Raw genomic sequence first — 16,373 nt, 5'->3', positions numbered from 1 at the left:
AATACTGTTTAATTTATCAACCTTGAAAGAATATAAGAGTGGGTTTGGTCTTTTCGTGATTCAGATAGTGAGCTGCAAGTCACATACGCATGTCAACAGGGAGTGCTTCTTTTATGTCCGTTTTATATAGCCTGAACTCCACCTACAGGTATTGGAGCGCTCACATGAGCACCAGTTGCATTACACAAAGACACATTCAGTTTTTACATTTTTTAGGCACGGGGAAATTAAGTAATTTGCCCAGAATGACAAAGAACTATCTTGCTTTCTTAAGGGGGAAACGGACGACGGGGATCACGAAGAAGCAGTGCAAGAGACACAATGAATATCAAACGGAGTTGGGGCAGAGAGACCACAGGGATACAATTGGTTCCCTCCTCTATCTGTTTTTTTTTTTTGTTAGGGGGTGCGGTGAGGAGGTATAAGGTCTCTACTAGATTGTCACGGACTTCTTTTTTTGTTGCATAGATCTTATGGGAATGCTGTCTTGACCATGCACGTTAGATGGTCTGGCTAAACAGATCAAAGAAAGGTAGACCCTGCAGTGTGAGATGTTTGCAGTTCAAAAGTTGGTAGTTCTGAGCCAGCAAAGCGTGTTAGTCACGCTTTCCCATCAACTGGAGGCAGTTCTGTCCAAGTACAGGATGTGAGTAAACTCCTATCCCTGTACTGGCAGTATTCCAGGCTGCTCTATTAAAGGAAGGTAGTTACATTCTACATCATCATGTTGTATAGTTGTTTTTTGCAAGATACTTGGAAATCTGACTGATGGTTGCAGGTACTCTACATATTGTTCAACAAAACACTGTTTGAAACTTTAACTTGCAGGACATATTATTGTTGGGGTTTCCCGTCTTAAGGGTTGCAAAAATTGAAAGAACTATTAACTTGATCAACTAAACAGGCAAAAGCCCATGTAACTACATAGTTTATACTAATTATTCTTTTGTGGACTCATTACCGTCGCCTTTACAGTATAAACGTTCTATATTTCTTATCCATTGAGACCTCATTTATTTTTTTGTGCTGTATGGAAACTTTGAAATAAAATATATTAAATTAAAAAGCAATTATGCACATGTACAGACATTAAAGAAGTTAGTTCTGCCCCAAGTGAAGGAAGTTTTGGGAGTTTTGTCCAGTCCCGCAAGGCTTGCCTCACTCCTCTGACCACTCATGTTAATGTCTGTTTGAAATCCTTACATGACCTTAGGGTGCATAGACAGGTGGGCTTTCGCTACTTGGTGGATGACTCCTAAGTGTCTGTAATTCTTCCTAAAATTATCAGGCAACTTTGAAGAAGAAAGTACTGAATACATTGTTTAATCTTATTCTGTTAAAGAATGGATAGGGAGCAATTGGCTTGCCCTTAATGGAAGTAAAGCAGAATTAATGTTTTTGGAATCAGATTCCCCTAATCTGCTTAAAATCGATTTTACCTGATTGGTAGTCTGATCCCCAAACTTACTAAGGTAAGCACTTAGTCATATGTTAGTCATATATTGATATCACTGGACTCCCCTGACTTATGAAATACCACCATTTCACAGGAAGCCCTTCACCTCAGTGGAGGTAATAAAATACGTCAGCAATAGAGTTGAGTCACTGAAGGTACCTTGAAACTCGCAGTCAGGTTACAGCCTTGTAATGTGTTAGATCTGTTAAATTAAGCTTGACTGTAATCACTAAGTGTTACAACAAACAAATGATGGACGGAATGCTGACAATGCAGACATTCTTCCCCAGTCAAGAGATCTGGGTTAAATTCATCGTTCTTTTGCCCACAACGCCACCCCAGTTCAGACATGGCCATATGCAAATCAGTCTTGACCCTGTGCCTCATGGGAACAGTCCAGCCCGAACTGCCAACCCATGTCTTCCCTGGACCGGAATCAAGCATCCTAGGACCGGTTTCTGGCTATCAGCCGTCATCAGCCAGGATAGCTTGACTCCAGTGGCGTAGTGAGCACGGAACTAAACATATTTTACTTTTCTTATTCTGAATGCATGCCCAACTACAATTTTGTGGGAATAAAATCACAATTTATTTTCAAAACCATCTGTTTTTACTGAAGCTCGCCTTGGCTTTAGCTAAGCACTGCACGTCGTTTCCTTTTCAAAACTTCATGAGGGTGAAAGAGGAGGTCCCTGGACTAGCTCTGGAAAGCCATTTGAAGGGACCTCCTGCTGAGGAAGATTACATCATTTGGCTTGAGTATTCTGTGGCGCGGCTATCTATAGTGTATGGTCTATTTTGGTATCTGTCATAGAAGTGTCTTTTGATCCTCCAGTTGCTAAATCTGCCCACCTGTCTCTTTGAAACAGAGTATTGTTGGATTAGAATCACCATTGGGGATGATGTGTTGTAATCATTTCTTTCTTTAATGCTCCCCTCGAAGCGACCCTGCACAGCCCTGTGCGAAACAGAAGAGATGGAAATGCCTTCCTACCACACCAAGCTCCTGGGAGAGCTAAATGAACAACGCAAGAGGGACTTCTTCTGTGACTGCAGCATCATCGTGGAGGGTAGGATCTTCAAGGCACACAGGAATGTTCTGTTTGCCAACAGCGGCTATTTCCGAGCGCTGTTAATCCACTACATTCAGGACAGCGGGCGGCACAGCACTGCCTCATTGGATATTGTCACTTCAGAAGCGTTTTCAACTATCCTAGATTTTCTGTATTCTGGGAAATTAGATCTATGCGGGGAGAATGTGATTGAAGTCATGTCTGCTGCTAGCTACCTGCAGATGACAGACGTAGTCAACTTTTGCAAAGCATACATCAGGTCGTCTTTGGATATTTGTAGAAAGATGGAGCTAGAATCCACGCTGAACCAGGCGGACAGTGGCAGCTCTGGTTTTGCCAGAGAAGGGAGCTCAAGGGGACCAAAAAGTCAGTGCTCAGCGTCCACTGTTTCCCCTTTGCAGGTGAAGGAGGCGAGCTCAGGCTGCCTGAGAGATCCTCCCTGCGGTGACTGTAGCAGTTGCAACTCTCTCGACCTTCTAGTGAAAGAGCCATTAAGCAGCAGTTCCATTGAAGACATAAACTGTTCCCCACCCAAGGTGGTGGAGCCCAAAGAGGAATTTGACTCAGATGATGTGAAGGTTAGTGAGCGGCTGCAGCAGTACACCATGCCACTGACCCTGGAACAGATGGAAGAGGGGCTGCAAAATGGCCAGGCTTTCGACATGGCCTGCAATAACTATCACATGAAGCAGTTTCTCGAAGCCCTGCTACGAAACAGCACTGCTCAAAGGAAAGATGAGGCTCATCACTTCCCACGTGGCTTTGAAAGTCGTTCAGATGATGGTGGCATCCCAATGAGCTCAGTGATGGATATTCAAACTGAATGGTATGCGGATGAATCAGGTGAGAGGAGAACCCATGTATGTCAGTCAGGCCTGTATTGCCCCTATATATTTTTACTCAAGGAATATATGATTTAAGGTCACCAGAGATCTTAGCAATGAATACAAATAGTTTTGTGTTTTGCTCCCTGGTGCATGACTACTTCGATCAAACTACTTAAAAGATCTGTTGTCTGAGGTACCAGAAAATAGGGAAACACATTTAGGAACGACTGCATTCAGCTCCTAATGACTTTATTCAAATTGCTAATAAAACCCTTGATGTATGTACGTATTCTAGAGCATGGCAAACCAAGAACGCAAGTTCAGGCATCACTATGAACAGAAGGGAAAAAATAGATGGCGAAGGCTGCATAAACAGCCAGACACAACAGAGCCTATCACAATATCACAGGAGAGAGGAATGACAATGACTAGGAACTACATGAAGTAGGAGGAAGAATGTTGGAGAATTTCATAGGAAGGGTCTTTCTGCTAGGTGCCTGTCACGCCTCAAAATGTTAGTGCTATGAGCCATTTTTAGCAGGTCTGAAATAAATGGGTGATGGTGGTGGTTGGATAGGTTTTAGGCCATGGGAACCGATCTCCAATTGATGTCTGAAGTGGGTTCAGTAGCCTGTGATCGACATGCATTCTTGACGCAGTCTCAACGAGTTGAGGAAATTGCTTCCGGTGGTAAAAGGCATCTCCTGAGGCTAAAGAGGGATGGGTGGCCACTAGATCAAGATTGTAAAGGTTCTGCTAACAAGTTCTCTTATTGTGGGTGTCTCGAAGTGAAGCTGTCTCTATTGTGTGTGGGTCACAGGCAGCGTCTGAAGATGGTGATTTCGGATCAGCTTGGTATGAGCTCCTATTGACACTACCAGAGGTTGTGAGAAGTGTAATGGTACAATAGAGATGGTCTGTTCTGGTCAGTCTTTACAGTGATAAGATTGCTCGCTGTGAGAGTTTTGAGCTTTAGTCCCACAGTTTAGTCTTTTACAGAGTGTTTCAGTTCTGCAGGTGTACGCAGTCCTAAAGTTCTTCTTGGACTCTGCCAACAAAAATGATAGTGTAGAAAAGCCCTTGTCTTACTGTTAAAAAGCTTAATGGCAACCATAAGGCCTTACTGTGTCTGAAAACAGATGGTGAACAGAACAGAATCCACTCTTCTGGCTGCTCTGTACAACATAAGGCTTGAAGTAGATCAGGGCAAAGCTGTTGCCCTGATTCTACATGATCTCTTGGGGGCATTTGACACTGTTGCTCACTGTCAAATGATAAACTCCACCAGACAGGGCTTCACTCTACTACTTTATGTTGGTTCGGGTAATTCTTGAATAAAATAACCCAGTCTGTCCAGCTGAATACGATGAGATCGTCACCGCCCAAAATAAAGAATGCAGGGTACAGCAGGGCTCTTCTCTGAGCGCAATGATTTGTAATGTGTACATCGCACCCCTTGCTAACCTGGTTCGCAAGTGGGGATTCCAGATATGATCTTATGCTGATGACACTCAATTGGTCATCTCTATTGGGGAGATATTTGACGGCACTAGACAGAATCTTTCTAGATGCCTCGCTGAGGTTGCCAGCTGGATGAAGAGACACTGTTTAAAACTACATGCTGAAAAGTCTGAAATTCCATTATTTGACTGTGCCCACCAGATTTTAGACTCTTCATGGTGCCTAAACCAAAAAAAGCAGCAAAAATGTGGATGTCTTTATCGATGAGTCGTTAACCATGCAGGGACAAGTTATCACTATGTGCTGCAAATGCTACAGTCTCCTCAAACTATTCTACTGGATTCCAGTAAACTTATGCAGGACCATAGTCCAAGCCCTAGTAGTCAGTAGTTTGGATGGCTAACTACCTTTTCACCAGGTTGATACAAAATAAGGCGGCAAAGCTAATATGCACCAAAGCACAGGTACAACTGTGCCTCAGCCTCCCTAAAAACACTAATGGTTCCCCATCTGCAAAAGGTCTAAATTCAAACTTTTTTGCCACCTACACAGGGCCCTTCATAACACTGGCCCTGTGATTCTTTGAGACAAATTGGAATTGTATATACCCTAAAGACATTTGAGATACTCTAGCTTAGCCTTAGCCAAATCCTGTGCATCAAAAAAGTTATGTCCGGAGGCCGATCTTCCACCCACCTTGCTGCGGTACATTGGAATCTGTCACCCTTGGATCTTCACCTAACGAATGACTATCTTAGCTTCTGAAAAAGAGCAAGACTTGGCTTTTCCTCAACTAACTGTTCCCTCCCCTCAAGGGCTTTGTCCCCTGTGTTTTTTTTAATTTTCTAAACACAACTTGTGACAGCTATAGCACAGTCATATCTGTAGGGATGAATGTCTGCGCTTTACAAATGTTGTTACATAAATAAATAAATGGTGTGAGCTTCTGCTGGGCTCACCAAGAGACCTCACGTGTTTGATCGAGCAAATTCTTTAGACAGGTGTTTTATCCCCAGCCCCCCCAGACTCACCTGACCTGACTTGCCCTGAAGCTCCTGCATCGCACCTCTCCTGGTCGCTCTCTAACTTTCTCCCTGTCTCTAGATCTTTTCTCTCTCTCTCTCTCTCTCTCTCTCTCTCTCTCTCTCTCTCTCTCTCTCTTTCTCCTTGCCCGTTGCTCTCTTTTACTGTTCTGTTTTTACCCCCTTGTGTGCCTTTTGCCCCGTTTTCTGTTCTGTGACTTTTTTACCATCTTCAGCTCTGTCTTTACACCGTTTTGTGCCTTTTTGCTTTTTTGTTCTGTTTGTACACCGTTTCTGTTCTATTTTCTGTTCTGCTTTGTGCCTCTTTCCTGCTCTGCTTTTTCTCTTTGTTTGTGCCTCATGACTCAGTGAATGCATTTCCCACCCTTTTCTCTGCCCTGTGCTCCTTCCCTTGTTTCTGCTCTCCCACATCCCACAACTGCCTCAGCCCTGCCGACCACCTCTGTGCTCCTTCCCCTCCCAGGACCTACTGATTGGCAGCCGCTGCATGGAAGAGTGCAGTGGTCGCGGTCGTCTCTGGGCTCATCCAATGCTAGGAAACATGGTCCTGCACCCACTATGTGCTACCCCTCTGTGACCCTCCTCACTCTAAGTCCTGGCCACCACTCGTCGCACTTTTGCCACATCATGCAACACAGAGGGAGCGTTGTGCACATCTTATAAGTACTGCTGCATCCCTACTCACAAGTCACCCCACGTGCTCACTCCTACAGCACCCAACATCCCACTCACTCACACTCTCAAAGACTAAGTACCACCCACACAGTCCTCAGCGCTCTCTTGCATGCTCCTTAACTCTCGCTCGCTCACCAAACATGTCACAGAAAATCTGGGACCTGCTACACAACCATGGTCCAAACCTGCTCTACCTCACAGAAACATCTAAACCAAATCTAGCTACCAGACATTGCCACAGTCATTCCCGCTGTCTACAAGATCACCAGGCAGGAACTCCATTACAAGCCCATGGCCAGAGTCACCATCATATGCAAAGACACCTTCAGCTGCATAACATCCACAGACACACCTACTAGCTACATAGAGCACCTCTTGTTCTATCTGCAGATCAAAGCAAACTTCAGGCTACGTGGAACCCTTGTATGCAGACCTCCAGGGCCACAAACCAATTATGCCACCAACATCACAGACTTCATCGCACCCCTCATTATCGATCTTTATCCACCTGAGACCTGAATTTTCACCTAGAAGACCTCACCGATCTAAACACGATTTGACTTCTAGAGAGCCTTTTGAAGCTCGGTATCACACATCATCATACCGGACCCCCCCAGAGGGCAGGACATGTCCTGGATCTAATTTTCACCTCCTTCACTAATATCACAGTCGACAAGCTATCGCTTGGACAGACCATGACCACGTCAGCTTTAGCATCCCTGTCCTGCAACACCACAAACCTACAACTACCAGAACGGCCCACTACTGCTTGAAAAAACTTCCTAGAGGAAGACTCGACTTCTGCACTGGCTGGAGCACACCAGCAGCCTGCCAGATGCCATTGAAGACGTCATTATCTGCATTACCACATGTGCTGAGAACCTCGCTCCCGCCAGGCATCACAAAACTACAAGAACATGACCACAGACCAGCCGGTACACAGAGGAACTCAGGCTGACGAAGCACCGCAGCACACAATTAGAGAGTAAGTGGAGAATGAGCCAAGGCACTGCTGAAAAGACATTTTCACCTACAGATCTGGAATATCAAGTGCCCAGCTCTGGCAGACCGCATCAACAGTGGCTCCAACAGTAGCAAGGAAATCTTCATCATCATTAAAAAGTTCATCGCACTGCACCGCAGCAGCCTCTAGTAGCATCACCCACTCACAGGACCTATGCAGCAAGTTGTCTGAATTTTCCTTCAACAAGATTACCTACATTATACTGCAACTTTGACCCACAACTGACTCCCACTACCCTTGCTACCAGCCTCTCTCTAAACTGACAAACTAACCCTGCCAACTAGGCCAATTATCACCTCCAATGACCCTCTACTACCATGAAGTCCATCTGTTCCGGAGCCCCATCAGACCCCTGCCCCTCCACGCCTTCACCACAGGGCTCTTACCAATCTGCAAATCACTAACATACATCCTCAATGCTTCCATCACCTCAGCCACCTTCCTGGATGCTTGGAAACACACCACTGTCTACCCACTCACTCCAACCTACAAGAAATACTCTGCTGACCCTGCCTTGCGAGCCAATTACAGACCAATATCCATACTACCATACCCGACCAAGGTCTTAGAGAAGTTCATCTGCAGATGCCTCGCCGACTTCTCAGCAGCAACCAATGCCACTCAGTCTGGCTTCAGGTCAAACCACGGTACAGAAACTGCTCTCACTGCCACCACGGACAATATCTGCATGATCCTGGGCAGAGGTGACTGTCACCCTCATCCTCCTGGACCTCTATGCAGCCTTTGACATGGTCTCCCACCCCATACTCATCCGGCACCTTCTTGAGATCATTATGAAAGGGCCTGCTCGCCGCAGGACCTGCCCTTTCTTATAGGACACAAGCTGTCAGCCTAGTCCTATACTCCAGAGAAGCCCGCAAACTCATCTGTGGAGTGCAAGAGGGGAGGAAGCACACTGCCTCTCATTTCAGCACAGTTCACCCTTTGCATTCTGGTAAATACAGTCGGCTTACTTCAAAGTTGCTGTAGTTGTTCACCAAAGTTGGTGCAGGTAGTGCTGTTATCTCTAGACATGTGTTTCTGGGTTTAGCCCTTCATTAGTAGTAGAAAGCAGAGAAAAGTAATCTGGGGTTGCTGAAATGCTACCCAAGTCTTCACGGGTCACAGTACCACTCCACAGGCACACAGGTGCATCCCAGGTGAGCTCGTTGGTTCAAAGGAGCCTTTTAAGAACAAGGGGAGGGGGGGGGGAGCTCACTGCCTTTCATCCCTACACAGTTCACTCCATTGCATTCTGGTAAATACAGTACACTTGCTCCAGAGTTGCTGTAGTTTTTCACCAAAGTTGGTGTAGGTAGTGCAACTCTACACACGTGTTTTTGGTATTAGCCCTTCATCAGTAAAGAGCAGAAGTAATAGAGAGCGGAGAAAGTTCATCTGGGGTTGCTGAAAAGCTGCCCAAGTCTTCACAGGTACAGTACACCTCCACAGGCACACAGGTGCATCCCAGGTGAGCATGTCAGCTCGTTGGCTCCAGTGAGCCTTTTAAGCTCAAGGGGGAGAGAGCGCACCTCCTCTCATCCCAGTGCAATTCACCCCATTGCATTCTGGTGAATTCAGTGCGCCTGTGAGAGGTACTGAGACCCAAGAGGACTGTGGCAGCATTCTGAGCAACCAATGATAAAATGTGTTTTACATCGCTACTGATGAATGATATAATCCAGAAACATGTGCCTAGAGATGAGCAGCACTACTTGCACCAACTTTAGGGAAATACTACCACTAATATTCAAGTAAAAGGTAATTGTGAACTGAATTCACCATAATGCAAAGGGGTGAACACTGCTCTGGGATATGAGGAGGTGTGCTCCCACCCCCTTCTCATCTGTGGAGTGCCTCAAGGTTCTTCTGTCAGGCTAACCCTCTTCAATGCCCACACTATTCTCAGGATAATAGTCATATGCGCTAATGGTGTCAACATCCTCTTCTCTTCGATGACACACAACTCATACTTTCCTTCTCGGACAAGACCTCCAACCAAGGAATGAAGTCACCGCCTGCATGGCCAAAGTCGCCAACTTAATGAAGTCCAACTTTCTCAAGCTGAACACCAACAAGACAGAAGTAGTTATATTCAAGAAGAACACCTCACCATGGAACACCACCTGGTGGCTGGACAACCTATGGCCCACACCCACCACCAGCTCCCATGCCAGGAACCTCTGGATCATTGACAGCAAACTAGACATGACTGCCCAATTCAGCGCCGTCACAGAGATCTGCTTCTGCACCCTGAAGTTGCTGAGCAAAATCCTCAAATGGCTCCTTGGCAACACTAGAAAAACGGTCACTCATGTCTTTTTCATCAGCAAACTGGATTACTGGAACACCCTCTATGCCGGAATCACCAAGCAACTCACCAGAAGACTACAAACCATCCAGAACTCAGTAGCCAGACTCATCCTCAACTTTCGACTCAGAACACACATCACACCACACCTCAGGGAACTCCATTGGCTCCCAATACATAAACAGGCACTGTTCAAACTCCTCACGCGTTTAAGACGCTATTTGTTACAGCCCAAAAGAAGTCCAGAAGTGGCCATGAGGTAGATAATAAGTAAGAGGTTTATTTAAGCTTAGTTACAGCTCAGGTTAGATGGTAAGTAGAAGATGTAATGATAAGCCCCACCAGGAGCTGCATCCTTGCCGCTCAGCCCACACACTCCAACTGTCTCACACTCCAATCCACCAGGCACTCCAGCATTCCACTACCTCATCAGGCATTCTAACATTCCACATACAAATCACATTCATACAGGCTGAGCAGCAGGGAATGGGTAACCAGGAAAAAAATGCATTATGATAAATCATGTTATAACACATCTCCTTCCCTTGGAAAACAATAAACAATTGGGAATTCAAGTTGGAAAACAATAAACAATTTGGAAATCAAGTTATAACGCATCTCCTTCGCCTGGAAAAACAAAAACATAATGATTTCTACAACAATGCACAATAAAATACAGTACAAAAGAGAAATATACAATATACAGATAATAACAAATTTGAGTTATTTACAATAGAAGTACAGTACGAAAGAGAAATATACAATATACAAATAATAATTGCAAACTTGAAAGAACTCCCAAAAAGCTTTTTTTTCAAATGATGCAATGGTATAGTATGCAGTACTGGGAGAATGGAGGACACCAATAAGGTGTAATAAAAACACAGCACAGGGTACTCAAACCCTCAACGCATCCCTAGGTAAACAAATGTACATAGTACATGACCCCTCAACGCACCCCTAGGTAAACAAATCTACAGTGTACACAACCCCACAACGCACCCCTAGGTAACCAAAAATACAGAGTACACGACCCCTCAACCCACCCCCAGAAAAACAAAACAACCAAATTTCGCAAAAGCACAACCACACCCCAAGCGAAACCAGGAACATAAGCAATCACAGCTAAAACCATTTGGTAAGTAGAAAAACTACTACAAAGCATACATACATACAGTGTTTTACATTAAAGTTGGCAGAGGGATACTAAACACATGTGAAATATAATATTTACTAAACATTCTTAATTGCAAATGCAGAAAAGATCAATAACTCAATTAAACAGAAAAGCAGAATAAATAAGGAGGAAATATCAACGGTACTAAAACCAAATACCCGATCCCTGCTGGGAAGGAAAAAACAATTATCAAAGAACATAAGAGTGCACTATCCTGAAGTACAATTGAAAATTGAGCCCAATGGAACAGGGGTTGCTGCTGCCCTGCCCACAATGCGCGTTTGGATTTTAAGGTGAGAACAGGAGGGCTGAAACACTAAAGCATATATGGTCATGCGCTGTAAAAAAAAAAACTTCACAACAGGAAATATCCTTCACTGGTGAGCAATCACTGATCCGAAAGTAAACTGCACAACTGCACAGTTTAGAACAACAAATTGCCGCTGGACACCACGGTGTGAATAAGGTCTGAAAGGCAGTACCGGTAAATTCTTAACGTTTAAATCAACACTGGAGATGCAGAAGTCCGGTGCAGTCCAACAGTTCTAGAGCTGAAATCCTTGCTCACAGCTTTTGACACAATACGGCAAAAGGTAAGTAACTTGCTTTAATCGTCAAAAGACATGCCACAGAAAAGCAGACTAGCGACGGAAAATGTCGGTCCAAATCAGATGGAGGAAAGCTGTTCTAGTTTCACGCTGACAGCAGCTTGAAGAGCAACGACGGGCAGTCAAGATGGCGGCACGCAAGGAAGAACAGCATCCGGTGGCTCAAGGCAGGTGTGTTCTCCTCTAACTTCACAGGACAGCACAACACACCGAGACAGCTCGTGATCCACAGTAGCAGCCGATAACTGTGCCAGAACTTCACGCTTCACCAAAGACTAAGGTAAGGTGTGCACGCAGCAGTACTTACATTAGGCTTGGGGCGCCCTACAATTCAAATGCCGCAAAGGGCAATGGCAACCCTCAGAAACAGTTAAAGAATCACCAATAAAAACAAGCATTGGCATAGCCAATAGGTCTCACCTTTGGGACCTTATAAGTGTTTAGCCATGCAACAGTCGCATAACTAAATATTTATAAGGTCCCAAAAGCGAGACCTATTGGCTATGCAAAGCAGGCCTGCGGCCGCGAAAGTTAAAGTGATCGCAATCAAACATCAAAGCGGCCGTGCGGCCGCGAAAGTGAAAGTAATCGCGGTAAAGCGCGCCCGCCCGCGCACATGCACTGTAGCTCTAGGCTGGCCTGGTAGCACTTTTTGGAGCCCTCTTAATAAGTCTCGCCAGACCAGCGCATGCGCTGGGTCATGCGAGACCTAAAAAACTGGAGATTCTGTTTGCCACACCAAAACTGACCTGAACGGCTTCCAATGCCGAAAACAATGATAATGTTGACATTACATGGGAAAATGTAATTTATTCACTGCTGTTCGCTGCCAAAATAAAGATGTCAGTTCTCACCCAATGACTGGTAGAACTGCGTCAACAACGGGGTGAATCCTTCAACTCACTTCTCCCAGTACGAGATGACAGCAGGCTTTACAGAAGGTTGATTGTAGGGCGCTTGCCCCTAGCCACCCAATGTCCCTTCAGAAGGCAGTCAATCTTCAAAGCACACTGGTTAGCGCCCAATTGATGTTCACATCAATAGATGTCAAGAGGATTAAAGGCCCCAGGCAGGCTGTCCAGGTGGTAGAGGACACTGGTGGGGCTAACAAGGGCGTTCATCAAGTTTCATGCTTATTTACCTCAGGTTCCTTTAGTAGTTTCCAGCACAGTTCATTACAATCTTCCTTCAAATTTAAAGTATCTTCACCTTAGGTCTCTCAGTAGCTTCAGGTACAGGTAATCTTTCACAACACGCAGGTTATTTTCTCCAAATCGTCGCCATTGTTACAGTCCAAAAGAAGTCCAGAAGTAGCCATGAGGTAGATAATAAGTAAGAGGTTTATTTAAGCTTAGTTACAGGTCAGGTTAGATGGTAAGTAGAAGATGTAATGATAAGCTCCACCAGGAGCTGCATCCTTGCCGCTCAGCCCACACACTCCAACTCTCTCTCTCTCCACTCCACCAGGGACTCCAGCATTCCACTACCTCATCAGGCATTCTAACATTCCACATACAAATCACATTCATACAGGCTGAGCAGCAGGGAATGGGTAACCAGGGAAAAGATGCATTATACGAAATCACGTTATGACACTATTCAACACAGGACACGACTACTTGAACTATCGCATCACCTTCTATCAACCCCAAGACACTGCCATTCTTCAGGACTGCTACTAGTACACAGCCCACAAATACACAGAAACAGATCCAGAGGCCGGGCCTCCTTGTACATTGCTCCTAAAACATGAAATGTCATCCTAAGAGACGTCAGATCCTCCTCCTCTTTACTTGTGTTCTGCAAGCAGCTGAAGACCTGGCTTTTTTAATAAACCTCTGCCCTGGGCAAGGCTAGATATACACACACCGCCAGGATACCCTCACATGTGTGGTTTGCAAATACACGTAACATAGCAATTCTTTAACCCCATTTTGACAGGAGGTATGGTGGGGTGCGGACACCACAATTACCGAATTTTGCTCAAAGTGCTTTCAGATACTTCATCTCAACAGCCTTGGCAAGGTCAAAATGACACTTGGAAACAGTCTTCAGGCCAGCCTTACTCTCGCAGAGCAAGCCAGCTCGTTGGCTGACCAGAACATGTGCAAAATAGTGGTTCCCAGATTGGCTTTCTGTAGCGGCAATCCAAACTGGGGGTTGGTCGGATATTCAAGCTTCTATTCTCCCTATCCATATCAACGATCCTAATCTCCCATCACCCTCTTTCTGTATTGCTGGCCAACAACTGTTACTAATAGCGCTGGAATGCCACTGGGTGTCACTATTGTGCTATATACAATATTTTCGTTGTCTGTGCTGGTTTAACAGGAGTCCTATTTTGTCATCACAGCCCTGCAAGTTTTACTCCAGCTCTGTAGCCTCACCTCCACATGGGAGCTGTCCAAGACTTTATTGCTAATGTGATGTTTCCAGGTATTAGTAGAAATGTCCATTCCATTGTTAATCTTTATTTCGGCACCAAGGGCCATAAAAGCAACATAAATTATCACAATTTACAGTTTAAAATATACACATTAAATCACAAATTATGAAATATTACATAAGATTCGGGCACCACAGAACTCAGTATAAAACTACAAGAAATTCCTGCGCTTTAGCCACATTGCATTTAAAAACCGGGAAACTGCAAAAACTATTGGGGGTTGGGTATCATATTTCAGGACTCTCATTGCATGCTCGCACTCTCTAAAGCCAAGATTGGTACAGATGGGCTTAACCCAACGTTTTCTTTGGAGGTAGTAGGTAGGGCAAAAGAAAAAAACGTGTTTTTCGTCCTCCAGACTATGGCCACAGGCCGGGCATGCTGTACTATTGCTTGGATCCCACCTAGAGGTGAATGATCTGAGTGGCAGGCAACCCAGTCTCAATTGGTAATAAAGCTTCCTAGCTGCAGGGGGACTGACCAGATCTAAGAATTCCTCCTTCCTATAATTATCTTTAATTTGTAGGAACTCAGTCGTCAGCCTCCCGAGCTCAGAATGTTCGTATAAACACATAAGATGGTAGTTTTTAGCCTGTGCAGTCATTTTTTCTTTAGGTAAGGCCGGACACGAGACCTCCGGAGAGGTCCATAGTTCTGGTAGGCCAATCTTAATACATGCGTCCTTGACAAAGCTTAACCAAGGGATGTTCTTATGCCTTAGTTGAGACCATACCCCCTTAAATTCCTCCCGATAAGAAACTAGCTCTGCGTTAGCCCAAAGTCTCTTCCAATATAGCAATGGGCGCAGCGTAACCACTTGCTCCATGGGTATTAGGCCAAAATCCAGCCTGATAGGGATCAGCGGGGAGCTGGGAGGTAAACCCAACAAGCTCCTCATAAAAGTATTTTCGGTCCTAGTCAGGCTGTGGATTTTTGAGTGACCCCACAATTCAGCCCCATAGATAGACGCTGCTCTCACTTGGGTCCTATAGATTTCAATCGCTGGTGCCACTTGTTTGGAGACCGAGCCTCTAAATGCTTGTGAAATTCCCCCAGTGGTTTGGGCAAGTTTCAACACGGAGTTGGCAATTTGTCCCCCCCATCCAAAATTTTCTTGTAGGGTAATCCCCAAATAACTGAACGTTGTCACCCGCTCAAGGTGAACACCGTTCAGAACTGGGTTAGGCCGTGTGTACTTAGGGGGATAGAGAATCATAAATTTAGGTTTAGCTAAATTGATCACAAGACCTCTTTCAGCGCAGAAATCCACAAAGCCGTCCAGGATGCGCTGGATGCCAGTTGACGTACGAGACAACAACAAAGTATCGTCAGCGAACATCAACGCTGGCACCAAGCCCGTGGCAAGTCTTGGCGCATCTATATCCCTAATGCCTTCCAGATGTTTAATGAGCCCATTGATGTATAGACAGAATAGCGTGGGTGCCAACACGCATCCTTGTCGGACTCCTCGATTTACAGGGAAGCGGGAGGACAGGTCACCATGTTTTCCGCATCTGACCTGGGCGAAATTATTCCTGTGGAGTCTGCTCACAATGTCCAGAAGATATGGAGGGACATTAAGATCCCGGAGCACCTTCCACAGATTTTCCTGTGGTACCAGGTCAAATGCCGACCTCAGATCAACAAAGATAAGATAGAGGCTGCCACCCTCTAGCTTTGCGGTCTTCCAATGAATGATCTGTAGTCGAAAGATCTGGTCAACAGTGGAGATTCCCTCTCTAAAACCCGCTTGCAAAAGGCTTAGAATATTGTTGTCTGATTCCCAGGACTGTAATCTGTCCAAAATTATGCGGCCAAACAGCTTTTGTGTCGTGTCAATTAAGGTGATGGGCCTATAATTTGCAGGTTGTAAAGGACAGCCTTTCTTAAATATTGGAACTATTTCTGCTCCAAGCCAAGGCTCTCCATGACTAGTCTTGCAATCGCGTTCAGAGCTCCCATTGGTAGCTATTTTGTCAGTTTCATGCACCACTGTTACTACGCAGTTCTGGCCCTATCAGCCCGTGCGTCATGCTTGCTCTTTTCGCCATGAGGAAGGCGAGGCTGATAAACGTCCGTTTTGTTTGACCCTTCTGTTAGTGAGAGTCCGTCGCGCGGCTTAAATTATTTTTTCAGGAAAAACATTCGCTTCTGTAAAGTCAATAGATGTTTCTATTACCGCGCGTCGGAAGTGAATGTTTCTTCTTCTCGAGAAGGACCGAGACCGATATGCAAATAGTTGTTCCCTGCCTGATGTGCGCAGGACACAACA

General features: G+C 45.2%; 1 protein-coding gene across 1 annotated transcript in view; it reads left to right on the top strand.

Moving 5' to 3' along the window:
• ZBTB8B (zinc finger and BTB domain containing 8B) overlaps positions 1 to 16,373 on the top strand; it is a 58,509-nt gene that overhangs the window by 831 nt on the left and 41,305 nt on the right. Inside the window, exon 2 of the mRNA XM_085648394.1 lies at positions 2,400 to 3,372. Within this exon, the coding sequence (XP_085504520.1) occupies positions 2,433 to 3,372 (940 nt within the window). The 5' untranslated portion in view covers positions 2,400 to 2,432. The remainder of the gene's footprint in view (positions 1 to 2,399; positions 3,373 to 16,373) is intronic.

This window comes from Triturus cristatus, chromosome 3_2 (assembly GCF_964204655.1).
Source record: "Triturus cristatus chromosome 3_2, aTriCri1.1, whole genome shotgun sequence".
Lineage (NCBI taxonomy): Eukaryota > Metazoa > Chordata > Amphibia > Caudata > Salamandridae > Triturus > Triturus cristatus.
This window is presented reverse-complemented; position numbering and strand designations above follow the sequence as displayed.